The sequence below is a fragment of the Lepidochelys kempii genome, chromosome 5 (genome assembly GCF_965140285.1).
Source record: "Lepidochelys kempii isolate rLepKem1 chromosome 5, rLepKem1.hap1, whole genome shotgun sequence".
Taxonomy (NCBI): domain Eukaryota; kingdom Metazoa; phylum Chordata; order Testudines; family Cheloniidae; genus Lepidochelys; species Lepidochelys kempii.
In genome coordinates this window covers 6,681,014-6,700,618 of record NC_136384.1, presented here as the reverse complement: position 1 = coordinate 6,700,618, position 19,605 = coordinate 6,681,014, and the positions used below count along the sequence as shown (strand labels likewise).

The window sequence follows — 19,605 nt, the reverse complement described above, 5'->3', positions numbered from 1 at the left end:
GCGAGTTAATTAATTTCAGGTTTTTTAATCTCTTTTCTTTTGTACAAAACCATAAAACAAAAATTCTGTGTAAGCCACATGTACCTCCAGTAATCGAAAGAGAGGCAAGAATCTGACTAATAGATATTACGTTCCATTATATGGTCTTGAAGTCAATAAACATTAGGTTACCTTCATGCAGTGAAAAAAGACCAGATTTATTAAAAAATCTTATCTGGAGGGTTTGCATTTCAATAGGATGTGAATTTGCATATTTTAACAATAACCTCCCATCATTCTGTCTGATCTGTGCTCAGTTGGCCATACAGATCACTTTATCTTGAATAGATTATCACTGGTTTAATAAACCCTTCATAATATGCAGGTATAACAATGGTACTTCATTGGATAAAGGAGGTATTAAAGTTCTTTTTCTGGAAATAGGGGTGGCCCAGCTAGTGATTAACTTTATACCTTTGTACATTCTTGTGCTGAATACACGATTAAAGGCGAGCGTTCCCATTATTCACATTCAAAACCCACTGGCTCTTCAGAACTCCTTTTAACTCCTTATTGCCCGTAATGGCTAGAGAGACCAGGAGGAACACAGGAATTGATCAAGTGAAGTCTGACATGGCAGTAGCCAATAGCTGATGCTGCAGAAGAAGGCAACATCTCTCTCCCCTCTTCTTGATTCCACTCACATAGTCAGTTGTGCAGTTCTACTCCATGGAGAGTGGATTGGAATCCTACCTGGTTCCCCATGAAGGGTAGTATCTAATGCTCTTCCCAGCAGAGGGTGGAAAGGTTTTAATGTGGATGACTCAGTGGGTTTGTTGGTTACTGTTCCTGCAGATATTTAACCACACAATTATATTTTTTGTTCCTCACTCACTTTTGTTTCTTTAAGAGAGGTTCCATTTTCCAGTGACTGTAGATTATAAGAGATGAGACGAGCTATGATTCCCCTAACGATCATCCTTCTGAGCTTACCATACTTCTAGATCTCTTTCTTCCTTTCTCTGGACAAGCAATGTTCACGCTTGCTTTTTCAAAGCTCCCTTCATGAGCTGTTTGCTCCTCAAAGACCAGCTGACTGATGTGCTGCCTGACACCGTGGCTAGTGAATAATTGAAAGTTATTGACATACAATAACCTGGTATTATTGACCATAAATGATTTAGTTAAACACACACACAGCCTCTCCGTCGCTTCTATTTGTTTGCTCTTAGTCAGACACAAGGCTAGGTTAGGTATGTCTGGCTTCTTTCTAGCAGCATTCAGCATCTGCTACTTCTGCTGTGGAGCGCAGTGGAAAGTTTTGACATAGAGTTCAATGGCTGCCTAACCTCAGGGATATCACAGGAATGGTGCTTCTAAAATGTCAGAGCTCCCATTGGTGCTGGGCCATGGGTGCTGAAGAAGGTGAAGTACCCATGAATGTGGCATTTATACAACAGAGACTGAGCGCTGTGCAAGAAGGCTACAGGCCTCCCTCCAATGCACACTGAAGTCAGCAGCTGTCTTTGCACTGACCTCAGTGGATGTTAGATCAGGTCCATAGTTCTTGAGCCACCATCACTGTCCACATTCATTGCAGAAAGATGATGTGTTGTTTCTTTGATGTTAGGTTTCTTTTCCCCTTCAAGTGCCAGAGATAAACCCCAGACTTAGGGTCAGTTGAAAGGAACTTCTCTGGCTTTTCAGTTTCTCACTATAGTAGGTGATAACCTTTACACAAGCTTTTGTGGGCTAAAACCCACTTCATCAGATGCATGCAGTTGAAAATACGGTAGGAAGATATATATATACAGAGAACGTGAAAAAATGGGAGTTGCCATGCCAACTGTAACGAGACTAATCAATTAAGGTGGGCTATTATCAGCAGGAGAAAAAAAACTTTTGTAGTGGTCATAAGACCTAATCACATCAGCCACACCATCAGGGACTTGTTCACCTGCACATCTACCAATGTGATATATGCCACCATGTGCCAGCAATGCCCCTCTGCCATGTACATTGGCTAAACCGGACAGTCTCTACACAAAAGAATAAATGGACACAAATCTGACATCAGGAATTATAACATTCAAAAACCAGTTGGAGAACACTTCAACCTCCCTGGACACTCAATTACAGACCTAAAAGTCGCAATAATTCAACAAAAAAACTTCAAAAACAGACTCCAATGAGAAACTGCAGAACTGGAATTAATTTGCAAACTGGACACCATTAAATTGGGCTTGAGTAAAGACTGGGAGTGGATGGGTCATTACACAAACTCAAAACTATTTCCCCATGCTAATTTTTCCCCTACTGTTACTCACACCTTCTTGTCAACTGTTTGAAATAGGCCATTGTAATTATCACTACAAAAGTTTTTTTTCTCCTTCTGATAATAGCCCACCTTAATTGATTAGTCTCATTAGAGTTGGTATGGCAACCCCCATTTTTTCATGTTCTCTGTATATATCTCTCCCTACTGTATTTTCTACTCCATGCATCTGATGAAGTGGGTTTTAGCCCACGAAAGCTTTTGCCCAAATAAATGTGTTAGTCTCTATGGTGCCACAAGGACTCCTCGTTCTTTTTGTGGATACGACTAACCCGGCTGCTACTCTGAAACCTTTACACAGTAGCTTCCTTTGTTCTGAGCAATTGAGGGGCACTGTAGGCAGGGCAGTAGCTGGTGTGTATCTACAAACTTTAACTTGCTAGCTTCCCTCCTCAGTTCAGTCCATCATATCCAACTACAGCTGTAGGTGACGCACATTCCCAAAATGACTCCTCATGTAATCCTTTCTTCCAGTCTGTACAATGAACTATCATACTAGCAATATCTGTGTCTAGATACCTTGGATTTATAGTGCTTCTAATAAATATAAATTCCGCTTTGCACACACCCCATTTAATCAAAACCTTGCTTGTTTAAGCAGTCTGTTTTATTACATTACCAACCTATGAAACCATTAACTCACTTAGAAGAAGCAACTCTTGAGCACCTGGGGTGTAATATTCCAACAGTATACATTATGCTGAGTGTGTTACATTATAATAACACTCAGTGCTTATATAGCTCTTGACAACTTCAAAATCCCATACAAATGCTGTCTAACTAATCCTCGCAATGCCTCTTGAGGTAAGGATTAGTATCCCCAGTTTACAGCTGGGAAAATTGAGGCAGGGAGATGACTCTAGAGCCCAGATTTTCAACAAAAAAAACCCAGACCATGCCCAGATCTTTAAATACTTAAAACCCACAGTTGGGGCAAAATTTCAAAAGATTTCAGCTGAACTAGAATAGTGATAAACATCCCTCCCACAAGGCTTGCAGGGTTTAATTGGTTACTGTTTGAAAAGCCCTCTTATAAATGCTAAGCGTTATTGTTAAAAGTATTTTGGTAACAAAAAATAACTGTCTGGAATGCAATATTCCATTACCGAGACTTGTGCTTATCTGTCTCCATCAAATTAGTGTAACTATTAGCAACACTGAGTTCACTTCCTTTGTTTGTTTCCTTGGCAAATAAGGCACCGTGAACAACTATGGCAGTCACTACATAATATTAAAACAAGGAGAGAGGATATAATAAAATATCATATATACTTTCATTCGCAACATCTGGCGTGCTTTTATGCTCCTACCAAATTTTAGCATCAGTGAGATGATGTCAAGTAGATTGGACCCTACATTTAGGGGGAGTTGGTTTAAAAAAAAAACAAAAAAACCTGTATTTTATTAAACAATATGAGTGAAAATATTTCCATACTATTTTTTTTAATCTACAGTGAAAACAGGTATGGGGGCAAGTTTAAACATTTCCTTGTGCAGTTAGAGCCCCTAAACTCTAGGATCTTGTGAGGTCAGACACAAGAAGTGAAACTGATTGGAAATGGAAAATGAAACTGGCCAGCCTAGACTCCCTGTCCAAGCTAAGTAAACTCCAAAGAGGAAGCAAACCACATAAAAAGTAAAAAGCTAATTAGACTTTCAGAATTAATTTTACCAACTCCAAGCATGCAAAACTCACAAAATTGTCTTAAAAATCACAGGAATTTTAAAATGTAAACTTTAGGGGTCTTTTATTTACCTTTTATTTGTGGGGTTGAAGCCTTTAGAGTTTGTGCTTTCAAGCTTGTTCTCTGTGTGTGTCACAATAAAATCATAAGAGTTGGCAGCACTGAAAATGCTTATAAATATGCCCTGGTCAGGACCGCTTTTAAATATACATCAACACGTGTTAAATATTCAAGAGATGCACAAGCATTGTTGACTAAAAGGAGATGGTCTCCCAAAACATAATTGTACTCAGTGAGTCTGGCTCTGATCTCTTTCACCCCAGTTTTACCCCAGTAAATGTAGCTACCCCTAATCTACATTGGCATATGTAGAATCTGGCCCAGATTTTCAAAAGCAGACAGTGTACTAAACTATTCTGAAAATCTCATTGTATGTTTGGGGACTCACTGCGATTGAGTCAGATGCCCATTTAAAAGGGTGAGCTCTTGCACAGGTTTTTCTGTAAGTGATGTTTATCCTACCTGCACTTCTTTCAAACATCATGCTGTGTATTTTTCATCACGCCGTCTTTACTGCTGTTTAGAACAATGTTGCTGTTCCGTGGGCTTCATTCACCCCTATGCTGGTTCAGACTCATTGACTTCAGCTGGAGTTACTTCTGGTTCATGTGAGAGGAGAATCAGACCCTGTGAGTTCAGACATGTACCATTAAAAGGTTAATGGCTGATACTGCCTGAAAGTTTATTGCTGAACTTTTAGTGTCTCTAATCTTTGATCAAATGCTGTGGCAAAAAATACATATATATGCTGCCAATGAGTTTTCTCTTCTTGATGAGATCTCGCCCATTCGTCTACCCCAGCATTACTCTGGGGCATCACTGGAGACGAAAATGTTACACAAGCAAGCTAATGGTTTGAGCCAGTGACCTAGCGAAAAGCCAGTGGGAGTTAGGGAGAAGGGAGTAAATAACTCTGAGCTCTCGGCTGTGATGCGAGGGTGTCTGGCAGATTCCGGCCATTAGCCGACGTGGACAGGTGAAACTTTACACCAAATCAATCATCATATTTATTCTAATTGTGTCGTAATAGTCCCCCAGGAGCTCAGTTCAAATGAGCTTGACATTATTAAAATTTTAATGCCCAGTTTTCATAGCTGAATGAATATTTAAAGGGTATGTCCTGGGTTTAAGTTATGATGATGAAGAAATTAATGGAATGTCTTGTTTAATGCATTGGTACATGTTGATGCAAGAAAAAAAAAGTGGTGTTCAGAAAAAAGAAAGAAAGGCAATGTTTGGGTATAATTAGACAGAAGAGGGAAGTGTCGGTGATGCATTAATCTTGAGGATAAGAGCTTGCTGGATGGCTCTCAGTGGAGTTTCTACAGGAAATATTTCTTATTGGGGTGGGGGAGGAAATGGGGCGTGGCCATAGACCAGCAGCAGAGCCAGCCGTGGAAGTGACAGATCAGAAGAAAATTCCCATTAGCCTTGAAATATCGTCCTATCTGTCCATTTGTTTGGCACAACAAAATTGTTAGCCTGCAACAGTAAACCGTTTGCTGGCTGAGGCAGGATCAAAGAGCCTCCTTTGTTCCTCAACCAGGGTGTTCGTTTACTCAGATCAGCTTTGAAGGATGGTATAATCTATCAGGGGTACTCATCACTGTAGTCATTCTGATATTGTTCATTATCAAAACATAGGACCTGATGTTATACAGTGATGCAAATGGGGAATAGCTCCTTGAAGATCAATTGGTCTGATCCTCAGTTGGTGTAAATCGACATCACTCTTTTGACTTTATTGGAGCTATGCCAATCTACCCTAGCTGAAGATTAGGCCTAGCATCGACTGAGATCAGGATAGATGCTCTTTTACACAGAACTTTGCAGAGATTTTTAAAACCTTCCCCTCTTACTCCCTCCCCAACTGAAGAAAGAAGCGTTTGGGTGCTTTGGTAACATTCATATGACAAAGGCTCCTATAATTATATAAAAGTAGACGCAAACATTCCCTGGTAGGTGAGAGTGGGCCATTCTCTGGACACGTGATGGGTTTAAACCGGCAGCCTCAATAAGCCCTTCCATCCTCCAAGAGATGAGGACATTCGAGTTAGTGCTCTGAGTCCTTTCACTAAAGGGATACTGTCAAGATCGGATATTTTATAAGAATAAGATTTTCTTGTTTTACTGCTCACCCCTTCAATAATCAGAGGCCTGATGCTGTGCTTTGCTCAGGGGTTTGTCAATGTGCAGTTCCACTGGTTTAATTTAAGGTGTGATTTGAAGTCACAGAGTAATAGGCTGTGAGGAGGCATATTTCAGTTCAAACAGGCTTATTTCAGTTTAGCTGAATTCAGTTAGGCCTTGTGTGCATGAGAAAGTTTCCCAGGTTTAACCAAATGTGTGGTTTTAAGTGTGACTCTGTACTGGTGCAGCTTGCCTCTACCTCCTAGACGCTGTTCTGTGGGTGGGAATTACGGGAATGCCGTGTGTGCCAGGAGGTGGCATACATCAGCCAAGGATTCCTTTGTGTCATGGGAATGGTCAGCTGCCCACTTGTGGTACCCTCTCTTCTGGCCTTCCAACAACCACCCGCCCTTGCCAAGCTCATTCTCAGAAGCAAGCACCCCACACACCAGGACACAACTACTCAAAGCAGCACCAGACCCAGCCAGAACAACAGCTGCGAAACCTGCAGACAGATCTCCACGGCTATGATGATCAATTGCCACCACAACACGGCTTTCAAGATCCACGAGTCTTACACATGCTTTTCACAACATATGCCATGCCTCATCCGGTGCATCAAATGCCCCAGCAGCAACTTTGTGGGGGAAAGCAGACGCCCGTTATGCTCTCGAATGCGCTCACACAGAAAAACGATAAAAGACAAAAACAGTTTGGCACCCAGGGGCGACCATTTTTCACAAAACGGTTACTCCATATATGACCTGACAGTCCTCATCCTCAAAGGAAACCTACACAACACCTTCAACACCAGGCGAGCCTGGGAGTTTCAATTCGTAGCTCTGCTAGACACTAAAAACCATGGACTCAACAGAGAGATTGGTTTGATGACTCATAATAACACTCTGTAACCCACTAACCCTCCTATGTCCTATGACTGTAGAGGTGTTAATTGGCCACTTCATCTTAAATGGTCTCCTGGAACATGTGTTTAACCTTCATGCTAAACAGTCTGTCCCACCTTGTAATTAGCTCTGACACTCTGATTACCTTTTCCAGACCGGAAGAAGAGCTCCTTGTAGCTCGGACGCTTGTCTTGTTCACCAGCAGAAGTCGGTCCGAGAAAAGGACATTACTTCACCCACCTTGTCTCGCTCACTTAGGGTCTGTCTGCATTGCAGCCAGGCATGTGAATGGCAGTAGACGTACCCGTGCTAGCTGTGCTCTAGCTAGCTTGCTAAAAATAGAAGTGAGGATGAGGTGGCATGAGCAACAACACCCAAACCTGCCTGATGCCCCCGGCTGTGTTACTCACTCGTGCACCACAGTGTCTTCCCCTCTCTTCTTAGACGATGGCTGGCATGAGTACATCTGCACAAGCTGCCGTTCGCCATCACCCCCGCCCCCCTTAGGGTGGCTTTAAGTCCCCTTTGTTCTGCCTGAGTGGTGCAAAGGGGACTTTGCAGGACCAATGACATGGCCCATTATCTTCTAGCTGTAAATCGAGCGAAGACAGGTCAAGGCTTTGCTTGGCCCTGCAGAGGGACACAATGAGGCAGAAGTAAGAGAATGCCGACATGCTAAGGGCAGTGGCAATGCTAGCCCCCCAAAAGAGGGTGGGAAGGCTCAGGGGGAGCCCCAGGTCATGGCTCGCAAAGGAGCTGGCCTGGCATAAAGGAGAGCACATCTTACGAACGGGACAAGGGCATAGAATGTGCTCTCAGAAGGATGTTCTCCAATGGGAGAACAGAATTTTACCTACTGAGTCTGGCACTGGGTGACATTGACTTATTAATTTACACAACTCTAATTGCACATCTGTTTGTTAAGCAGTGTGGCCTTGCAAGATACTTACATGTGAGTGAGGGGTTTAGCAGTGGTTCTGATCTCGGTGGCCATGCACAGAAAGCCACAAGCATGGCGGGCCTCATCCTGCAGGGCTGATGATGGCCAAGATCCCACTGAACTCATCTCTGAAATCAATGGGGTTTTTGCCTGCAGAAAATCTGTAGGCTGGAGCTACTGACTCGGTGGTGGATTCACCATTTGGTGCTGGCTTCAGAGGCCGAGAGAGCGAGCTTATAAAATGAAATGCACTGTTAGAAGGTGGCCAGGCCCCAGGGTCAAGGGTGCAAACTATGGATCTGAATAGAATAGCATAGAACAGCATAAAATTGCAGTTTAACTGCCGTGCAGTCGGAATCCTAAAATGAATGGGATTTTGTAATTTACCACTAAGAGCCTGATCCTGCAGTCCCTGACTCTGCCTGTGTAGCTTCATCGGCCTCCAAGGGACTGCTGGTGTGAGCTGGCATTTTCAGGCTTAGACCCGAAGTCATTTATGACAGGTAGCTGCACAGCTCGATGAGGCTGTTTTACAGAATGAGTTGATCCTTGGCTCTTTTGGAGGTGGATTTGCATATTAACTAGTGTCTTGTTCGGTGACCAGCTCTTGCAAAACAAAGCTGGTGATGTCCCTCTCGCTCTGCAAAATCAGACGTTATTGTTCCAGGCGTGCGGTGATACGTTCTTCAAAACAGGCTTAATCCTGCCAGGCACTGAGCGCTCCAGTGAGGTGCTGAAAGCCTTCCAGTGCCCATTGGCTTCATTTAGGAGCTGAAGCACTCAACGGTTGAGCCCCGGGCAGCGGAATATTCCAAGGAATAAATCGTAGCACGTTTTGAATTGTAAAGACTTTATATTGGTATGAACCAGATCAGCAAGTGCTTCCAACCCAGCCCAAAACACTTCTCAGTTAAGAAGTTTGGGATTTCAAGCCAAAGGTTTCTGTGCATGAACCCGCACTGAACTTAAGGCCCCTCTAGGTTCATCTATATACACGAGACAAGTGGGAAGATGAATCGATAGTTAGATGGATGGATTATAATGTGTTTTATATGATATATAGAAAATACTCTTGGAGTGCAGGGATGGCCAGTAGCAATCATTCTCGGAGGTAGGCGCCAGAGCATTGAGTGATTTGTAAAGGTCAAACCCTTCAAGATATTTTTTTCATATTTCATGCAATCCCATTTCAGATCTTCTCATCTATTTGTGTACACGTCTCTGACACACGTCTCATCTGGGACGGGGAGAATGGAATTAAGAGTCCATGCTAGACAGATAAGGTTTGGGATAGAATAATCTCATAAACATTCTTCATTACCAGCACTTACCCCCTGGATGCTGCCATGGTATTTTCCATAACTTTTTTATCACATTGCCTTTCACAGTTGTTTAATTAACTGGGGAAGCTCGAACCGTTTTACTTTGCAAGCGAGAATCCGCAGACTCGCCAGTTTGTCGTAAGGCTGCTGGTGCAGTCAGGCTACTCTCTTCCAATACCGTTGGAGTTGTTATTTTTTTCATTTAGTTGTAGCTAAAAGATCAGAAAATTGAGGGTCAGATCCTCAGCTGGTGGAAATCGATGTAGCTCTGACAATTTCAAGAGAGCTACAGCAATTCACACCAGCTGAAGATCTGATCCTAAATCTGGTCTCTGTAAAAGGGAAAAGGGTTCGCTTGAATCTGCTGGCACTGACTGCAGGTTCACACTACCGTAATTCCATTCACGTCAGTGGAGTTAGTCCTGACTTACTAGTCTAAATCAGAATAAGGCCCAGAACTTTGCAATCAGATATGAAATACAGTCAAATTGTAAGTTAATTTCCAGTCCTTTCCAACCTTGACATTAAAAAAGTTTATATTTCCTTGGTGCCTTTAATATTGAAAGATCATTCAGTAGCTGTGGGCCCAATGCTACAAACACTTATCAATGTGAGTAACTTTGCTCACATGAGTAGCCCTGTTGATTTTAATAGGACTATCTATGGGAGTAAAGTTACTGACATGTACAAGTGCAACGTTGGGTCCTGAATCCCAGAATGCTTTGCAGACTATGGGCTCGCTCGCTAATCCTTAGAGGTGCTGAGCATGCTAGCCCAGATCCAGCAAAGCACTTAGGCACATGCTTAACTTTAAGCACATGAGTAGTCCCCTGGGCTTCCTTCCTGCTGGCCTCTGGAGAGCTGTCGTTTGCCCACTAGTGAAATGAAGCAGACTCTGTGGGGAGATGTGGTGGCAGTTGCACTTACAACCATTTGGAACAGGAAGTGAAGGTGAATATGCATCTGGTGGAAACTGCAGGGCAGTTACCCAAACATTGGAATTGGTCTTCGACTCTCAGTTAACACCCCAATTCTGGCAAAATGCCACGAGATCTTTAAATAACCACAAATGATTTTTATAGTAATGACACTGATCTCTTATATAGCAATTTTCTTGTAGATCTCAAAGCGCTTCACAATCGTTATTATATTTCTCCTTGCAACACCCCTGCAAGGTAGGGTTGTGCCATTATCCCCATTTTGCAGATGGGGAACTGAGACACAAAGAGACTAAGTGACTTGCCCGTGGTCACACAGGAAGTCTGTGGCAGAACATGGAATTCAACCTGGGCCTCACTATTAGCAATGAACATACATCCATAAAGCATCGGACAATACATTGTTTCCAAAGGAGAGTGCCTTGTGCCTTATTAACAGCTGGGGCATTGGTTCAGTGCTGTCTTAGAAATCAGAGGGCTACCTGCTGAACCATCAACTCCACTTCATACAACATCTGAGTGCTCCTGGGGTTCTCTTGAAAAGGCAGGATAGAAAGTGGGGAATTTTCATCAGTTTCAGTGGGCTCAGGGTCAGATCCCAAGCACTGACTTGGCTTGCCCCTACTCTACTGTGGGGTCCATGCTATTTGCTGTGCAACTTTCTGCCTAAATCTGTCTGTCCTGTACCCTCCTGATTAGTCTTTGCCGTGACATTGTGTGTTCACATAACTCCACGTCTCCATTCGATGGATACCTCAAGCTGCAAGTTCTCCTACTTGTTCACAAGTCAGACATGGTTGGAGAGGAAAGAGCTAGCTGTGTTGAGGTGATCTAGTCTGTGTTAACTAGAAAAGGAGGACTTGTGGCACCTTAGAGACGAACAAATTTATTTGAGCGTAAGCTTTCGTGAGCTACAGCTCACTTCATCGGATGCATGCAGTTACTGAATAAATTTGTTCGTCTCTAAGGTGCCACAAGTCCTCCTTTTCTTTTTGCGAATACAGACTAACACGGTTGCTACTCTGAAATCTGTGTTAACTGAGGCTATGTTGGGGGAATTGAGGCTTTGCTTGTTCTTGAGCAGGGAAAGCTGCTAATTTCCACTTTGTGCATCTACTTCAGGCATGGAAATGACTGCTTGTTCACAAGTATCAGGGGGGAGCCGTGTTAGTCTGTAGCCACAAAAACAAGGAGGAGTCCGGTGGCACCTTCAAGACTAACAGGTTTATTTGGGACTAAGCTTTCGTGGGTAAATACCCCACTTCTTCAGATGCATGGAGTGAAAATTACAGATGCAGGGTTGTTACTTGTTCACAGGAAACTATAATAATTATTATACATTATCATCATCATCATCATCATCATACCTACTACCTCTTATATAGCACTTTTCATCAGCAGCGCTCTTAGGGCTGTTCCATGGAGGTCAGTAGCATTAGCCCCATTTTAAATATAGAGACACTGAGGCACAGAGCAGTAAGAAGTGACTTGCCCAGCAGACTAGTTGGAGAGCTGGGAGTTTCCTGAGCCCCAGGTTAGTAATCTGTCCACTAGGCCACACTGTCTTCCTCTAAGCCTAATAGGCTGTGGAGAATGAAGGGTTTTCCTCCTACTAGGCTTAAAAGTGAAGCTTTGGGCAGAAAAGTGACTAGGTAGAAACGGCACCTTCTTACTCGGCCGATCCACTCCCCATGTGCCTTTAAAGCTCTAACTAGCATCATTAAATCTTTGATTGATTTGTAAGGTCAAAAGGGACCCCTGAGATCATCTGCTCTGATGTCCTGCACAATACAGGCCATAGGATTCCACCCAGAGATTTCTGCATTGAGTCCAGCAACTTGGCCCTATACTGCTAGTTATCTGGCTGGTTGCAGCCCAGCTCTGGGTGAGGGAGCTGGATTCTGTTCTGTCTCATGCATCATCAACATAATTATTAATCAAATTCCAATAATCTTCTTGTCCTTCCCCTCCTTTCACTCTCGCTCTTTGCGTCCTGTCTCAAATCAGTTTGCCAGCTGCTTGGGGCAGGGTCTGTCTTTTTTACTTCTCTGTCTGTCCAGCATCTTGCACAATGGGCCCTCCGTCCCAACTGAGGCCTCTGGACACCATGGCAATAGAAATGCGAATGAATGAGGTGGTGAGCTGGGGAAGAAGAGGGTGGAAGGGACAGAGAGGGAAAGAGAAAATGGAGAGAGATGGAGTCAGTGAGAAATCAGCTGTCTCTCTTTTCCACCATCCATTCCCAGGCGATCCTTCTACATGCTCTAAATTAATTTCAAAGCCAGAGGGAGCAGAAAGGGGAGTGGGATGGGGGAAAGAACCTTAAAAAAAAATCACAATGCAGAGAAGCGTCCGTCCCCTGTCTAATTCCTGCGCTGGCCTGTAGCCGATGGTGCTGTGAAATATACAGCAGCAAGCTCTGACATTTCATTTCTGCAGAGAATTGGAAAAGGGCTTGCTGTAATTCATCGCTTCTTGTAACTCAAACCCTTTCTGACAGGAGTACCTGCACTGTCTTCTAACAGTGGCAGCACTCCTGCTATAATTGGACATGAAAAATGATGTCGTGTTTGGACATGCAGGGAAGATTCAGCTGGGGGCTGGGTGGGGCGAGTCGTGGGCTAAAGTGGGATGGCAGGGGCTGGTTCTGGCTGGTATTTAAGGTGTCAGTATTAGCAATGTGGGGGATGGGAATGGCTAGGGGGGCATCTGCCTGGGGACCCGGGTATGCAGAAGTGTTAGCAGCATCTGCAGTGCAATCCCTCTGTTGGGACTGAAGCTGCCAGGTGCAAAGGATCATGGGAGACAGGAAGCTTTACTCAGAATGGTACTATGGGAGGTTATTTGTATGAGCAAGGTAAAAACTCCCAAATCACCCGTCTGCCTGTTTACATGTTTTATTTATTAAAGGGCCCGATGCTCCCCTCCTGTAATGGAGCCAGATCAAATGGGCATGGGAGTCAGAAAACAGCAGCACCCACAGAAGTCCCAACTCAGGTGGGGAAACTGAGGCACGGGGCACTGACATGACTTGCCTGAGGACAAGTCAGAGGTAGAGCTGGGAATACTCCTTGGGTCTCCTGCATGGAGAACGAGTTGGGAATAAAGCCTGCAATAAGGAGGATTGCCCTGTGCGAGATACGGCGGCCTGTACTATGCAGGCATTCAAGCGCAATGTTCCTGGATGAGGAAAGATGGCCCAGTGGTTAGAGCGATCGCTTCAGGCCTGGGTTCAATTCCCTTTCTTCCCACAGACTTCTTGTGCAACCTTAGGCAAGTCATTTAGTCTCTCTGCACCTCAGTCCCCATCTACAACAAAGCCTTGTCATGACAGCACCGCAGAGTGGCAGCGTAGAGCACGCAGTGGGGTCAGACTAGCCGATCACGAGGGTCCCTTCTGGCCTTAAACTCGATGCATCTGTAAAAGGGGCATAAAAGCACTGCCCTAATTCACAGGGATTTGGTGAGGAGAAGTACATTGAAGATTGTGAGACACGCAGGCGCTGCTTATTTGGGGCCACATAAGTACCAAAAATAGACGGATTGTAAGAGCAAAAAGAACGAGGCGTACTTGTGGCACCTTAGAGACTAACAAATTTATCTGGCCATAAGCTTTCGTGGGCTAAAGCCCACTTCATCAGATTCGTGTAGGATCAGTAGGAAGATATATATACACAGAGAACATGAAAAAATGGGTGTTGCCATACCAACTCTAATGAGACTAATCAATTAAGGTGGGCTATTATAAGCAGGAGGAAAAAAAAACTTTTGTAGTGATAATCAGGATGGAGGTCCTTTCTCGCCTTAAAATCAATGAATCAGATTAAAGGGAGCCATTCTGTCTTTGAAACGTATAGCTGAACGAGTTTGGGATAAATCCATGTGTTTACTAGTCTGTGGTGAGGTCATGGGTGAAATTAAATAATTTCTTACCCTAGTGTCAGCCCAACAAGGATCATCTAGAATAAAGAGCCACAAACATTGCTGTACAGTAAAGCATGGGCAAAGGCGAATTGGACGAGTAATATAAATAGGTCATTTCCATCCCTAATCCTTGTGGTCCAGTGATTCTGTAAATGCTGCTGCTCTGTGTCATTAGAACAGAAGAACGGCCACAATGGCTCAGACCAATGGGTCCATCTACCCCAGTGTCCTGTCTTTTGACAGTGGCCCGTGTCAGATGCTTCAGAGGGAATGAACAGAACAGGGCAATTTAGATCCATCCTCTGTCATCTAGCTTCCTCGTTTTATGTAGTTCCCTTAATGTGGTGGGTTTCTTTGGCATTTTCCCCACAACAGAGATGTTAAATTTAATTACACCCTGGTGGCTAGTACTGAGCAGTTCAGCTGTATCACCTCTTGGACCAGGATCCTGTGCTCCACTGAGGACTATATCAAGAATTACCCCTGCCCTTATGTGTTCCAGAACTAGCTGCTCCAAGGAGTAGTCATTTATGGTGTCTAGAAATCTTCTCTCTGCATCCCGTCCTCAGGTGACATGTCCCCAGTCGATATGGGGATAGATGAAATCTCCCGTTATTGTGTTTTCTGCCTTAGTGGCCTCTCTGATCTCCCCAAGCATTTCACAATCACTGTCGCCATCCTGGTCAGGTGGTTGGTAGGATATCCCTGCAACTAAACTCCGATTGTTCAAGCATGGAATTTCCATCCATTGAGATTCTGTGGGACACCTGGTGTCATTACTTCATTTGACTGTATGCTTCCTTTCACATATAGTGCCACTCCCCAACCAGGGCAACCTACTCTGTCATTCCTGTATATTTGGTACCCTAGTATTATCATGCCATTGATTAGCCGTATTCCACCAAGTTTACGTGATGCCTTTTATGTCAATATCCTCCTTTCATGCCAGGCACTCTAGTTCACCCACCTTAGTATTTAGACTTCTGGTGTTTGTATATAAGCACTTGTACATGTTGTCATTGTTCAGTTGCTTGCTTTTGTGTGTTATACTTAAATGGGACTTGATTGTTCCTCACTAGCTCCTATCTGTTCTTTACCAACTTCTTTCCTTTAGTCAGTAAAGGCAGCTGTTAATTGGATTAACAACATTACGGTTCTTCTTTGCTCCTGTGCTGGAGGTTTCTGTTCCTGCTCAGCACCATGATCCCTCTGCCATTCAGCAAGGTGAATCCCAGTTGAAATCTCATGTTTGATTAGGACACAAAATTCCCCTGCCACTGTGCCCACTTCTGACACGGATCTGGCAGGACGCAGTTAGCATTTCAAAGGATTTTTGCCTCGGAGGTGGGGGCGTTCTCAATAAACACAGTACCAACTGCCCAGGATGTTCCGGGGCAGATGGAGAGGGGTGAAACGGTACCTGAATCTCATCTGTATCTTTGAAGGGAAATGTGATGTGCTAGTGAGATGTCCGTGGAAAACTCTCTGGGTAACTCATCTGTGCTGACTGATGGCTTCTGGCAGTCCCGTGGTTACATGAATGTTGTAGTGAGGTCCTTCTGGCACTGTATTCCTATATCCAATTTTACACTGATTACCCATGGGCATCATTCCATTAACTTCAACGGAGTTACTCCCCACTCACACTAGTATAAGTGGGTGGAAAACCAGACCCATTTGGATCCTGTTGGATTCAGATACCAACTGGACGTTCCCAGCTCATGCCCACCAATGTCATATGCTAAATGGAAATGTCTGATCTGATCATCTACAAACTTTGGAGAATCTCAGATCCAGGCTTCAAGGCACAGAGCCTCTCCAGCTGTAACCCAAGGGATGTGATGTGAGCCTAGAGGGCCACAAGATCTCCCCTGAAAAGCACCTCACACATTCCAGGCCCAGCCACTTGACCCCATGGAAGATGCTCCAAGAGGGCCCCACAGGGTGACCTGGGGGATGGGAGTCAAAGGACCCAGGCTTCCACCTCTGGATCCGCACCCCTCCCAGTGCATGGTAGGAGGCAGCACAAGTTAATAACGTTGATTTAATGTACTCTTGCTCTTACATTCCATGGGCTCCCCTCCTTTAGAGGGCTCAGTGAACAGCTGTGTCATGTACCCCATGTGCTAGCTGTGAGCGGACTCCATGTTTCTAAAACTGGATCTCTAGTAAGACAGCTCATTGCAGAGGTGCTGCAACTGCAGCTAGCATTCCAGCCATGTGCACACAGACTGGCTTCCTGGGGCACCCTCCAAACTCTTCCCTCCTGCAACCTGTGCTCCTTCCTCCAAGTTCATTGCAGGTTGTTACAACATGGAGAGCCATGGAAGTATGTCTCCTGAAGGCACCATGCTCTCAAGGGGTCAACAAAGCCAACCAATAGGTGCAGAGACAAGGGGGCTCCATGAAGATGCCTCTTGCCACTGGCAGACCCCCCTGAGATCCCTGGATTAGGATCTGGACCAAGGCTTCCTCCCCAGAAAAGCCTGTCTCCATCTCTCTCCCCAGATAGACACTGCGTAGTAAACTCTGAGTGATGCACCTCTCTGAATTCCCTTTCTTCTAGGCAGGTTATTCCCTCATTAGGGAAGGGCTCCTCTGCCTGTTCCCCCCTCCTCTAGCCCTAAGCTGCCTCCCTGCTCCCAGACTTTCTCCACAAGAAGAAAGTTTTATGATGGAGAGAGGGAACTCAATTATTTCGCTCTCAATGTGTCTCCCTATAATTGGTGTCTTTCATGTCAAGATGATCTCAATTTGTATTATGGGCTCCGTGCACACAGCACTTTCTCTTTGGTCTATAAAGAAATTGTCAAGTGCATAAATCATAGTGCACATTAAATTACGCTATCCTTTTACTTATTAATTTCCCCAGTTTTTTCCCCTCCACTGGATTCTTCTTCCCTCCCTCTTTCTCTCCTCTGCCCACTGCCTATTCTCTCTTCCTCCCTTCCACCCTCTCTCCACCCCTGTCTGATGGCCCATTTTCAGAAAGTAGTGACCAGTGGGTTCAGTTTCCCTCGTCATTGTCCGGTACTCTGACTCTTTCCCTACACCTCTTGCAGTTGATCACATCAGACCCTTCACCCAGGGTGATGGGAAGGAGCTGTCATGGCTTTCCAAGAGCCCACAGTTGAATTGGCAGGTGTCTTTACATTGATTTCAGTGGGCTTTGGATCAGTCCCAACTTGGGATGTGTCACTGATGTTATGTAGTGCACTGTTCGGTCAGGTCTTCCTCTAGTGGCTAGCCACACCAACTGTAACAACTTACTCCCCTTAAAGCCAGTCTTGTACAGCTGACGTAGTACAGGCCTGTGATTTGGCTGTTGAAGATCCTGGGTTCAGTCCCAGCTAATATGTTAGTATTCTGGCCAAGGCTACTCACAATTCCAAAACCAGAGAATGGCAAATGACAGGGCCAAATTCTGCTGCCTGTTTTGCTGGTTCAAATCCCTTGACTTCACTGGCCTTGCATGGGCATAAGAGTGGGCAGATATTGTCCTCTAGGGTCTAGAGGCACTGAGCTGCAAGACAGACCTCTCTTCTGTTGAATGTGAGTGTGATAATAACTGTAGTCTCTTTATGTCTATGTACATTTCCCCCTCGAGACAACAATGCAGCAGGATCCTCTAGGCCCTCCATCATGTTAACCTACTTGTCAGCCACTTTGATAGCTTTTTAATACTAAATATGTTTGCGGAGCAATTAGAATAAATCTAGACAGTTATGAAATACTTTCCGAAAGCGGGGCCGAGGCCGGGGGGGGGGGCAGGGGGGAGCCAACTTTGCTGTTCAACTGAGACTAAGCAAAAATAATGGAGGAGGGAATCAACATGGCTGGACTGCAGCGTAAAAGGAGACCAGGGCAGGTTAGAGGAAAGGGCTATGGAGGTCCTAAATATATAACTACTCAAGTCACTGGTCAGTGGAGTCTTTTATTGTGACTGGCAAGAATGGGGAGTGCTAGCCATAGAAGATACAAACAAAGGAGCATGCTGTATATCCCTCTCACAAGGTCAGATGATTTAGCATTAACATGGTTGATGCTAGCATTATCTCTCTCGCTCTGCCACAGTCCGTGCAAAAGAGGAAGGAAGGCTGTTTGCAGCAGAGCCTTTAGGAGGGATTCTGGCCATCTCAGAAATCCTCCTTTGTTCTCCCTGGGAGCAAAAAGCTACATTAGCAGTCCTGCTGCTGTTACAGCAGGTTCTTCGCTGGGCCTGACTGGGGACCTCTGCTGGCCAGGTGCAGGGTGCGAAGGGCTCACCTCACCCCCCCACCCATCGGGCCTCCACCAGCGCTGAACCCCCCAGCCACATAGTCGGGAAGTAAGGGAGCGAGGGGTTCCTTGCCCCGTCTCCCAACCCCAGCCCTTTTACTTCCTTCTTTTAACTGTTCTGCATTCTTGTTGCCCGCTCTTAAATAGCCACTGTGTTCTGCATATGCAGAAAACCCTGCTGCTAAAAGGAGCACGCTAAAAACCCAACAGCACAAGTAGGGGATCTGTGGGCTCCGTTGTTAATTGCACTTCTCTCTCTCTGTTTTTCCTTGCAGATGAACAGACCAATCCAGGTGAAGCCAGCGGACAGCGAAAGCCGAGGAGGTAGTTGACTACATTGCTCCTAGCCACTGCGCTAAGTTTAATTGTTGTCTCTGGCTTCTCTCAGGCAATGCGCTGATCAATTAGCAGCGTAATCACTGCCAAAGAAATTCCCTCTGCAGCAAAGATTCTCTTTATTAAATCTCCTTTCCTTCGTCTCACTTTCCTCATATTCAATTATTATTTGATTTTAAAAGGCAGGCAGGTGCCAGTGATTGCCTGGGAAACAAATAACTGCCTTGTTAAGAAATGAAGCATCAGGCACTGACTTATCAAAGTTTAACGGCACTGACAGCAACTTGTCTCTTGCAGACCGTGCTCTGCCATTAGGCCAAACTGCAACGATGGTTCAGTTGGGTTAGAACACTGTGTCTCCAGCCCGCATGTTTCACTGTGGTGACTAAACGTGGATGGAAGCTTCTCTGCCTTTGGAGAAAGCAAACTTACTCTGAGATATTTCCTGCACCTGTACCGGTATAGCGTGATGAACATACCATATAAACTAGATTCTCAGCTCAGTGACACGGAGTTACCCTGGATTTGCACACGAGTAACTGAGATCAGAATCTGCCCCTGGCCCATATCCAAGTCCCTTATTTAGTGACCACTCAGTGGGTCACCCCAAATGGGTTGCCTCCATTAGGTAGTTTTCAAACAAAATTGTGTTGGAAAGCTTGGAGATGCTTCACTGGGCTTCCCTAAAACAGGAAGTTGTCTGTCAGATATGGTCCCAGCACAGATTTTATTGTATACAGAAGGGTTATGTAGGCCAAGGACTCTTTGTTATT

At 44.8% G+C, this 19,605-nt stretch overlaps 1 protein-coding gene across 13 annotated transcripts in view; it reads left to right on the top strand.

Annotated features, from left to right (window-relative positions):
• The window catches only part of CELF4 (CUGBP Elav-like family member 4), an 889,815-nt gene that overhangs the window by 450,951 nt on the left and 419,259 nt on the right, over nt 1–19,605 (top strand). For all 13 annotated transcript variants that reach the window (XR_012158835.2, XR_012158834.2, XM_073343422.2 and 10 more), the window contains exon 3: nt 18,772–18,820. Coding sequence is in view for 11 of the 13 variants with exons in the window: in XM_073343422.2 (XP_073199523.1) it covers nt 18,772–18,820 (49 nt within the window). In the remaining 2 variants the exon portion in view is untranslated. The remainder of the gene's footprint in view (nt 1–18,771; nt 18,821–19,605) is intronic.